The sequence below is a fragment of the Taeniopygia guttata genome, chromosome 3 (assembly GCF_048771995.1).
Source record: "Taeniopygia guttata chromosome 3, bTaeGut7.mat, whole genome shotgun sequence".
NCBI classification, from domain to species: Eukaryota; Metazoa; Chordata; class Aves; order Passeriformes; family Estrildidae; genus Taeniopygia; species Taeniopygia guttata.
Genome location: NC_133027.1, coordinates 4753243 through 4765000, shown reverse-complemented (window position 1 = coordinate 4765000; position 11758 = coordinate 4753243). Strand labels below are relative to the sequence as shown.

Below are 11758 nucleotides of genomic sequence, written 5' to 3'. Positions count from 1 at the left end.
CAGGAGTCTCGGGACTCGTGTAATAGCCCATCATTGTGTTCAGATCTTAACGCGCTGTCATTAGCGCTGTTGTCTTCTTCTTTTCTCTTCTTTTCTTTTCTGTTCCAAGGGCCAATTTAAATCGCATTAAAAATCCTAAATAACTGGCTTAATTAATGGCTTTCGCGGCTCCAGCTGAGATAATCTCCAGCCGACTAAAGCCAAATCATTCGGCGACTTCCAGCTCGCCGGGAGTTTGGGGCTGGGGAAGGGGATGGAGCGGGTTTGACGGGCTGTGCCCGGATACCGAGCGCTCGGCCGGGCCGGAGGGAGCGGAGCTCCTCAGCTCCTGGCCGCGGCCACGCCTTTGGCAAAGTTTGGTGAAGAGATCAGGCTGGGTTTTGAGAGGTTTTGTTTGTTTGTTTGTTTGTTTGTTTGATGGTTTGTTTTATTTTGGTTTGATCTTTCGGCGAGGTTTTGTCAGTCTGTTTGAGGTTTGGTTGTTTCTAGGGGATGTTTTTTTGGTCGTTTGTTTGTTTTCCCTGCTGACCTACAAAAGATGTATTTTCTGGCTCTGGGCAGGAGGGTCATGGAAAGTCCCTGGGCTGCGTTCTCCCAGCTTTGGGACTCTGTGCTGCTCCCCATTCCTGCTGGGGTAGAAGTTGTGCATTATATAATTTCTATCTCACTTCATTTCGAGCTTCGGGGCGTCATGATCAGCACAGTCCCAGCTTTGCCTGCCTCAGGAGATTTTGAAGCCAGGCACACACGGGATGTGCACCCCGCAGAAATATCCCTGGAATCCCACACACACCGGGGGTGAAGCGTGTAAGAGCACACGACAAGTGGGCACACAACGAACACAGGACACACACACACAGCCAGCCAGCGCCTCCTGGGACAGATTCCCCTTTCAACTCGCTCTGGGCAGAGCCTCAAGGCTTTGCCACACCTTCACACACACGTCCCACAGCACACCCAGCCTGCCCAAGCCTTTGTCCCGCAGGAACCAGAGCAGGGGCTCGGGCACTCTCCGGCAGCGCTCAGCGGATTTCCCAAGCCAGAGGCACAGATTGGGAAGGTACATTTCCCTTGTGTATACGAAAGAGGAATGAAGCAGATGTCTTTTCTTTTGGGCATGGTTTGGCTCTTACCCTTCAGCCCAGGAGTTGCAAAAGTTCTCCTGTGTCAGTGCTGATACGCCTCGATAATGAAGGGCTGGTCCTGGCGGCAGGAGATATTTTTACATGTTCATACAATCTTTAAAGCCGGTTTCCTGTAACAAACCCACTTATTCATATTATTCTATTTTCCACCTTACTTATCCCAAGCTATTTTTAAAACCTTGCTCACATCTAAAACTCTTACAGCTTTTAATATCCTTAAAAACGTGGTGTAGATAAGAGGCTGGTCTTATAAACTGCTGGTGATACCCTCAATCTTACTGCTTCTTTTGGTTTATATTTAAAAATTTCTCATGTTCTGTGCATGGAGGCATGTCTTTGTTTTCTTGACATGAATGTTGTAGTGAGGGACATGTCTGAATTGTTTGTGTTCGTGGCATGAGCTGGTTTTATGTGGCTACCAGCATGACACAAAGTTTGTTAAATGAAACTAGAAGAATAACTGGGGAAAAAACCCAAAAACAACAAAAAAATTGCAGTACTTTCTATTTTTCCTGACAAATGTAGATTAGTTTTAGAGTTTTGAATATTTAGCTGCTGATGTAAATGACTGGGTCATGTGAGGATAATTTGGAAAACATTTTAAATTGCTTATAGACCTTTTGGAACTGAAAATGGGATTAAACAGTACTGAAAAAATCTGTGCTGATAACTGCTTGCTTACATTTGTTACATGATAAAGGAAAAAAGCTAAGGAGAGACAGATTCTAATGTCTTTATTTTGTAATGCACTCTAAACTTGCCAGAATTTCAGCACAGAGCAGAAAATAAATTATAAACTGGAGGATCCCACAAACAGCACCTGTAGATATAAATAATAGACTAATAAAAAGCATAGCATGCTATTAATATTTTATATAAGATCAATCTGTTGACATTCAGGTGTGCTTATACTTAATAAGGTACACAAGTACACAAACGTCTATATCCTGAAAAACAAAATAAACAGTACTTCTGCACTGTTGTCACCAGTGTATTATGATGTTTCCTTACATAGGGGTATGACATTTACAGGTGAATGTCTCAGTGAAAGGCACTATGTTGTATTGAATGAATATAAAACACTTATCATATTGTGGCTGCTATAATTAACAAATAAAATATGTCTTTGCAGAGTGTAAGGATGCACAAAATTATAGACAAATATTTTTTTTAAATTCTATTTAAAGTGTAAAAACCATCTAGTGACATTGATGGACATTTGTCTCTGTCATTCCTGGAAAAAACAAAAACAAACATTGCTTATGAAAAGTGTAAAAAATATTTCAGAATGTTGGTTTTATTAATGAAAGGATGCACAAATATTTTACCCTGATGGTGTAAGGGAGCCTGGCATTTCAGCAGGTGCCTGAGTAACTAAATCAGAACAAACCACCACACTCCAACCATCCCATTGTTCTCTTCATCTGTACAAAAGGAACCTGCAACCAAAACAGACCCAGCACCCTGGCCACGTGTGTTATTGGGATTTTCATTGTGTTGACAAGGCGGGTGGGTGGGTAGAGCATGGCTCTGTTCTCCCTGCTGTCATCTGCACAACCCTTCATTGCTTGTGCTGGCATTTTGTACCGATGGGTGCTGTTTGATGTGGAGACAGGAATAAGAGAGGGAAAATGCTCTCCCCATGTTTTTTCTGACTACCTTTTCCAGCACCACATAGCCTAACTTTTGCTTGTTCTAGGCTTGGGAAACAAAGTGAAAGCAGAGTTTTCATGAAGGAGAACCCTGTGTGGAGCATGAACCAGTCAGTTAGAAGGAAAAGGATTGGGCCCCCAAAGTAAACTAATAAGAAACAAACTTAATCTTTTGACATTCCCCTCTCTCAGGCCACTTGAAAATAATTATAGATTAGAATCACAGAATATTTTGTGTTGACAGAGATCTTTAAAGGTCATCTAGTCCAACCCGTTGCAATGAGTAGGAACATCTTTAACTACCTCAGGTTATATATGTTCTGTTTAGGTAATTTGGAGATTCAGTGCACAGCAGTTTTGGGCCCTTGGTCTCTCATCTAGATGAGATGAGCTGCACAAATCATCTCTCTTTCCCACACTTATTTATCTTGTGAGCAATTGTATTTATTGAAATCAACATGAAGATGATAGATCAGAGGCTAAAACTCTGTCTTGAATGAAGAAATAATGGAATAGAGCCGGATGAGAGAGAAACCTTAAAGAAGGGATGGAGTGCCTGAAATCTTCCCTCCTTTCTTTTTTCCCCCTAATCTATCAGTTGCAATATAAATTATATTTCTCCCTATGCCTAAATCTTGTCCTGCCTGTTTCCAGACCCCTGGCTGTAAGAGCACAACCATCACCATTTACAGTCATCTCCAAAGTAGTATCTTATGGCAACAGATGAAGTCAGATCAGACCATGTAATCACTTCCCTATGGTTGTCCTAAAAAGAGCCTTCTTAACACTCACAGGCTCTTTTCATGTGGTACTCAGAGCACAAAATTGCTTGGGCAATCAGCTGTATGATCCCACCAGTTATCTCACTGTCTGCCTGCTCTCCTTTTCCATTTTCTGGCTTTGCCATAGGAAGAATGCCATGGATAACAAGTCTGGCTGCAAGGGCCACAGCTTTCCCTTCTTCAGGCATGCTTGTGGGCAAATTACTTTGCTGTTTCTGCATGTGGGGCTCTGAATTTGATGGGCTGAGGCATCTTACGTGTCCTGGCACCAGAAGTTAGTCTGTAAAGATTTCCAAAGCCAGCAAAATCTACTAAAAGTAATAGGTATCTCCAGACTGAATCACTAGACTCACAAAAAGCATTATTTCCACTCTGGTTTTGAGGCATTATTTCTGCTTCTTCTGCTGGTATCTTAGCATCCTACCTCTCAAGTACTCTGTTATGACAAGATTGGTTCAACAATTAAGCGAGGATTGACTTTTCCAGCAGCACCTACAGTGGCATTGTGATGGGAAAAGAAGCTGTTTGTTGCCACTGCTGTTTAATTCACCTTAAAACATATCTTGTGGTCTTCATGTTAAGCTGCTTTGCAAAATCACTCTAACACATGATCAGAAGGAAGGAAGGAATACTCTGAAGCTTGTGTTTGACAAGAAACCTAGTCCTTCATTTTCCTGTGTGGTTGCCCTTCTCCTTTCTCCTCTCTTTCCAGCAGCCCTCTATGCCTTTTTCTGTTTACCACATGGTGCAAAGGCCAGGACTTCAACCATCTCCTTTCCAAGGTGGTGTTTGTGGTAGGAAATTCATGCCTTCAAAAATGCACACAGCTTGTGACAAAGACATATCTTCATCTAGAAGGCACCACACTGCTCTCTGTTGCTGTGTCAATGAATAATTAATAGAGTGAAATAATTACATGCAATGGATTTTACCTTCCTGTAATTTGCTACTTGTTCCCAATGTTTCTGGAAAGCAAATGACCTAGAGTTACTGAGTTCTTTTACTTTTAACCCATACCTGGCTCACCTGGAATTGCTTTGGTTTAGATCACGTTGCTTGGGCATGATATTTTAAAATATTTCAGACTGTAAGCAACTTTCTACTAAATAGTAATAAGAAGTGTTCCAGTAAATTCTGGTTAGGGTAGGAGCAGCTGCAGAGTAACAGGTTTTTGGATTAAAGGAACAATTATTTATCTGGCATAAAGGGTGCACATACTGGCTTAACCTGGCAAGGAGATGAACTTTAATATGACACTGATTTCAGTACAGTCTCACTCGTTATAAAATCTAGAGACTCATTGAAGTAAATAAATATGTAGACAGTGCTACTGTTTTCTTGACACGTATATATATATACACGTGTGCATGTGCATTGTGTGGCAGATGCCAAACAAACAGATCTACTCAGTGTTAACGCTCTTCACAAATGTACCTGACAGACCAGAAGTTGGAAAATGTTGCTTGAAAATATTTACAGGTTTCTGGAAAAAAAAAAAAGAAAATCTACCAAAGAAAACCCAAACACACCAAAACAACACAGACCCAAAATTACTTCACGCATGTAGCGCCAGATTTTTGTGTTTGAGCGTATGAGCTCATTAATTGTAGCTTTGAGCTGCGTAAAAATGTGCATCAGTGCCCTTGATGTGCCTATATTTTGGTGATGCATGAATTGTCTCTATATCCTGTCTAAGAAGTGGACACTAATATCTGCCCTGGAAAATAATTAGAAGTCATAAAATACCCTTCTGTACTGAGTCAGGATCTCACCCATCTGGGATTGATACCAAGAGATGTTCTTTTCTGGTGTTGCTGTCAGCACAAATGTTTAAATATACCTTCAAGAGCTGAAATATTTGGAAAGAAATTCTGTTTGCCTTATGTAAGCAAGAAATAGTCTGCATTTAATGAAGGTTCATCCTTCAGTCTGTCTCTGTGAGAAGAGGAACAGAGTCACCTTAATTTTAAGAGGGTTGAATGTGTAAGTTGATAAAGAAAAAGGTGTAGGATCTTGCCTAAAGTGAGCTTTTAATAATCATTCTATTCTCTTCTGTTCTATTCTATTCTATTCTATTCTATTCTATTCTATTCTATTCTATTCTCATTATAGAATTAGGTTAGAAGCTTAAATTTTTAAGCACAGCTGTGAGCTTTTGTAGTTACAAAAGATAAGGTGTTCACAGGAAAAAAGAAACTATCAGGGTATTTTAAAACATGCAGTGTGCTTCCTTTAAGCATGAGTGATGAGTACAGATTAATTCTGCTCTAAGAAGGTATTCACATCATCATTCTCAAATAAACCATCTGAACTCCTTCTAGTAGTGCCTTGAATTATATGATATTTTGTATCACTGTCATATGCAGCTCATTCTTCTTTTTCTCATCTTTCCCCCAGGGAATAATAGTGCATGCAGTGGTAAGGTTTATTTCTTCCACAGATTTTTTTTGTTAAAGTCAGGCTGGAGAAGGCAGGTCAAAGAAAAGTGTTTTGTGTTTGGTGATAAAATATGTGTTAGTCCTTACGATTATTTCTTTTTTTTCCCAGGGAGTTTGTTCTACTCTCTTGGATCGGTTGAAGAGAAAGTTTTCTCTCTTTCTTTCTCTCACACTAACTTTAAGTTAAAAGCTCAGTTTTGCCTGAGGAGTTATTGATCACAGTCTTGACTGAAAGATTTGGTGATCATTCAGCAGTTTTAGACTCAGGACAAGTAATTGCCACTCTCAAGAAATAAACAATTGCAGAGCTAACCTGAGATAAACTGTTGTAGTTCAATAGATTTCAATCGTTAATATCAGCTGAGGATTTGACCTAACTTTGGAAAGAATTTATGAGTTCAAAGGTGTAGAAAGCTGTTCTTGCTGCAAATCACTGCACACCAATAGTGCTCTTGCACCTTTGTAATCCTAAATTCTGCTATGAGAGTTAAATTTAGCATTTCTCATTATAATCAACATCCCAATATTTTCACAAACTCTGTTTTTGTTTGTTTTTTTTTTAATTGTGAGTGAGGGTTCAATCTTATTTTTTTAATCATACTAGATTGGCAATACCTTAGTGATAATCAGTAATTTTTTCAGAGCATGAAATCAAATGATATCAAATAACCATAACAAGGTGTTTTGACTGTAAATCTTATGAGATCTAATTAATAATTCATTGTTCTCACACTGAAATTCCAATACATTCATTTATCTCAATAATATTACAGAAAGCCAAAGCACACACACCCTAAGAAAAACCAAACCCAAACAAAACCAACCACAAGAGAACCGCAGAATTGTTCTTCATGGTTGAGTTTGTCAAAACACAGTAGAGGAGGTTTCCCTCACTTTAATTTTTTTTTTTTTTTTGTAGGTGGCACCTGTGTTGTCAACCCCACCGACCTGTTCTGCTCTGTTCCTGGTCGCTTGTCTCTGCTCAGCTCCACTTCCAAGTACAAAGTGACCATCGCAGAGGTGAAGAGGCGCCTGTCACCACCAGAGTGCCTCAACGCCTCCCTCCTCGGAGGTATTTTGAGAAGGTAAGTCGAAGGTGAGGATAACAACTCCTAGACAATGCTGTAATTGCTGTAACTTTTTTATTTTCAACAGATGGGCTTAATTCTTTTTCCCCTACTTGGATAGTGGTCGCATTTGAGGTGAACAGAAGGGAATGGATGAGGAGGGAATGCTGGGGAATTTTTAGTAAATTAGCAAGTTTACATTTTTCATCAAACTGTTTTTTTTTTTACCTCCTCTGTTCAGTTACTCATCAGATGTGGATAGATGTAGCTTTGACTTGTTTTGAGCAAAAAAATGGGAAATTCAATGTGTGGAAAATTTCACCAGACCTAGAAATCTAAATTCTTGCTGAGAAACAGTCTTAAAGCAAATAATTTTGCAATAGTTACAGCCCTTACTCAACAAAAAATAAAACACCGAGGTGTAGGGATGCCTTTTTCTTCCTTCTTCTGCATATTTTTTTTGAGCACAAAAAAGACAGAAGAAGATGGTTTTACTTTTCTCGTTGTGAGATACTGGGGCAGAAGCAAATAATTAGGTAAAGTTTTGCCGCTGACCCTTCACTGACCAGAGCAGACACCTGCAGAGAGAAGGAGCAGAAAGAAAGAAAGGGGCAGGCTGTGCCTCACATTGCAAGAGGAAAAGTAGGAGACAACTGTAATTCAGCCAGGCATATCTAAGTCACGGTGTCCCTGAGGCGTCAGCTCAGATGGCATCAGCTGCCTGAACACCCTTTGATCAAAACTAGCTGGAAAGTCATCGGCTATTTCACTGCTGGCACTGAAGGCCACACTGATCCTTGTGCTTATACTGAAAGTCATTTTACCCAGCCTGAGACATGCAGGCACTCCAGAGCTGTCTCGAGACATCTTGGAGAGAAATGACTATAGACCATAAATTGTTTTCAAGGCATAAGTCCCATTCAACTGCCTCTATGGGCAATGGAATGCAAAATCTACATTCACCAAAATTTTCCCCTCTATTTGTCTCCGCCTGGAGAAACTTTCAGCTAATTTTCATTTTAAATACTCGTGCTGCAGATTGCATCAATACATCAGTATGGATTCAAGGGCATCAACTTGAATGTGGGGGCTCATTTCTCTGTTAAAATGTTTGAATGATCCCCACCGGTTTTTGACCTAGACTAAATATCTCCTCTCCCAAACTGACCCTGGGCATGGTTCAGGACTTTGCAAAAGCCAAGGACTCCTCCCTGTCTGCAGTTTGGATGTGCTAATTCAGTTTTATGAATCAGAGAGAGCAATGGAACAGATTTGGTCAGTTTGTAACTGAGGGTTTCACAGCTGGGGAACAGACTCAAACACTCTGTGTTTGACCAGGAAAGATGTAAGAAAACAAAATCTCATTGACTGTTTGCCTGAGACCTTGAAGGCTTGTTTTTGCATCCTGTCAGCAGCCACTGGTTACCTATTTTCCCAAATACCTTGCTTTGGGAATAAAGTGTTCGCCTGAATAAAGAAAAAATTATTTTTAGAAGATATTTCCTGACAAACAATTGGCCAAAGTTGTGGTTGTGCATTTTTTAATGCATAAAAAGAGACATCCAAATGGTGATATTCCATGTTTGGTTTCTTCTTCTGCCTGAAGGAACTTGAACATGAACCTCAAAATGTTTATTTAATTAGTTTTTCTACTCAGTTATTACTTTTTCTAAACTGAGGGTCCCTCAGTCTTCTGTGGGGTTAATTATGTATTTCTTGTACAAAAAGCAAAGGTCTAGACTCTTATTTAATTAATGGACAGGTCATTCATTTGGGGTGGTAGGTATCAGGGTTCCAGTCACTGTTTCATTAATTGTTTAAGCATTTTAACATTGGTTATTTGCTGTCAGCTGACTGCTGCACCTGTTTGAAAGATACAGGTTAAAATTCCCTCAGGCTGAGGAAGAATTTGAACCTACACCTGCTGCATAAGTGGATTTGTCTGAAATGCCTCAAACACTGAGGTGCAGCAGAAAAGCAGCTGGGACACACCAGGACCCATTCTGTGAGAATGGTGGGATGTAGGTGTTTGGCACAGGGGCACAGATAACCAGTGATGGCTGAGATTTTGGCTTCAGCATTTCCTATTCCCTTGGCCTTCTTGCTTGTGAGTTTTGGGCTTTATAGACAACATTTCTAAATACCCAGATCTTGACATAAATTATAGAGGGATAATTAGAGCTGGTTTACACATAGACATCTACATTTAAGTAGCTATGTGGCTTCCTTTAATAGCCAGGCAAGCCAGATGAGTAAAGTTCACTCATTGTGGATATCTGTTTAATCTAATCCTAGAGAGTCATGTTTTCTCTCTACTTTGTCTTTGGAGCCTGGCTTGGCTAAATCAGATATATATGTTTGCACTGCCAGTATTTACATTTAGTCACTGTAACCCCAGGTGCCATGCCCAAATCAGGATGCTGGGCTCCACTAGGTGGAAACTGCCTGAAGATCTGATGCCCTCATGACAGGCATTAAAACCTCTAACTCTGCCAAAGAGCCAATGTTAAAGAATCACCTAGAACAAGCAGGAAATTAGGAACACAGCTCTGAAATATTTCCCATGGAGATACTGCAGGCATTACCCCACATATTCATTAATGAAGTGTATACAATTTGTAGGCTTATATTAACATGGGGGAAAGGTGCAGAATAATGACAAATATCTCTCTTTCCTGCTGTTCTCTCATGACAGAGCAAAATCCAAGAACGGAGGACGCTGCTTGCGAGAAAAATTAGACAGACTTGGACTAAATTTGCCTGCAGGAAGAAGAAAAGCAGCAAATGTCACACTCCTGACTTCCCTGGTAGAAGGTAGGGTCTCTAATATTGCAATATAATAGAATTAAAATGTTTCATGGCGTGCAACCCTTTTCAGCCATAGGGTTAAATTCCATGATCTGTATTTTGTATAAAGAGACCTGACTTGCCTAAAGCAACAGAAAGAGTGAGTGGCAGAATGGAAGTTTACTCTTAGATATCTTGGCTCCTAGCAAATGTCTTGGTCCTGCAGTTTCCTCAACATTGATTTGTGCTTACAAATCGATGTTCTGAGTGTTCTTGTGAGAGAGATGAATGTCTTATACTAACTCTGTAAGTAGGTTTGTTTATCCTCCTTTTTTTTTTTTTAACTTATGAATTTCCTGGAGTTGGTCCAAAAATGTGATGATTTTTTTTTTCTCCCATAAGAAAGCATAATATTTAGACAAGCCTTTTCCCCACACACATAAATGAATGAAATCTGTTTTCAGATAATATCTAGACAGGCTCAGGAGATTCTTTCTTGGCCTTTATTTGTTGTTTAAATATCATTCACCAAATACTGCCAGGTTCTTCAAACCTTCAGCTGGGAGATGCAGGTTCAAACCCCTCAGGCAAAGGGAAGAAACTCTACCTGCATGTCTTCTGTTCTGGGTGAATCCACTAAGTACCCAGTTTGTTGTTTGGCTGTGAGATGCAGCTCTGGGAATTTCAGATCCCTCCTCCTTGATGCTGAGACAACTCAGCTCATCCTAAAGGTCAATACTTCCTACAATCATAGCCTGAAAGGTCCATACAGATCTAGGCAAGTAGGCTGAGGTCTCAGCACGTATTATCACAGAATTACAGAAGGATTGAGGCTGGAAGACACCTCTGGTGATCTCCCAGTCCAATCCTCCTGCTCCAAGCAGGGTCAATTAGAAGAGCTTGCTCAGGACTTTGTGAGTTTTTTATTATCCCAAAGGGTGGAGACTCTTCAAGGTAGAAATAGCGTTGAATCCTCAACACTGGAGGTTTTCAGCATGTATGACAAGGGACTGAGATTTTCAGGGGTCACTGGGCACAGAAAGTTCAGTGGGGCTGCTCTGAAATACAGGTGTGTCCATATCACATCTGCTTGCAAGAGGAAGCTCTCATGGAGCTGCAGTCTTAGAAAAGATACCAAGTTAGAGGAGCAAGGGCTGTTCCCACCTTCAGGCATCTCGGGTCAGGGCAGAATAAACACAGCTGGGTTTTATTAGTAAACAGAGCAATGGCTTTAAGCTGAAATCTGAAATTAGGAAGAAAATCTTGCCTGTGAGGGTGGTGAGGCCCTGGCACAGGATGCCCAGAGAAGGTGTGCCTGCCCCTGGATCCCTGGAAGTGTCCAAGGCCAGGCTGTACAGGGCTTGGAGCAAGCTGGGATAGTGGAAGGTGTCCCTGCCTATGACAGGGTGTGGAGCTGGTTGATCTTTAAGGTTTCTTCCAACCCAGACCATTCCATGGTTCTGGGATTCTATGTGACCAGCTATTCATTCATCAGAAGAGCCTGAGAGGGAGGCACCTGTCTGACAACTGCTGGCCTGGGGCTGATGGCTGAGAACCTTTACTGTAAGTCAGGATGAGATTCCTGCTTCCCAGAAATGCAGCTGTGCCCACCCCCCTGCCTTTATTCAAAGCCAGGAACAAACCTGCTATCAAACCTCTGGTGTTGCCTCTGTTTTTGGACTGCCTTGCTGTGAGTCCTAAAGATAAATGCTGATGTGCCTGAGCTCACTTTGGCAGAGACCGTTTTGCCTGGATATGCTAATAGTGAATTGTAGGCAATGGAATTTTTGGGAATGGCACCACTGTGTTAACATTTTAACAGAAAATAAGTGAAGCTCATTTCCTGTCTGTGTAACTAATCCTGGGTCAAACTTGGAGGTGCTCATT

The 11758-nt window shown here is 40.8% G+C and overlaps 1 protein-coding gene across 4 annotated transcripts in view; it reads left to right on the top strand.

The window, feature by feature from the left end:
• Positions 1-11758, top strand: part of TFAP2D (transcription factor AP-2 delta) — a 53288-nt gene that overhangs the window by 10396 nt on the left and 31134 nt on the right. For all 4 annotated transcript variants that reach the window (XM_002191432.6, XM_030269907.4, XM_030269906.4 and 1 more), the window contains 2 exons: positions 6937-7102; positions 9780-9898. In XM_002191432.6, the coding sequence (XP_002191468.1) occupies positions 6937-7102; positions 9780-9898 (285 nt within the window). The remainder of the gene's footprint in view (positions 1-6936; positions 7103-9779; positions 9899-11758) is intronic.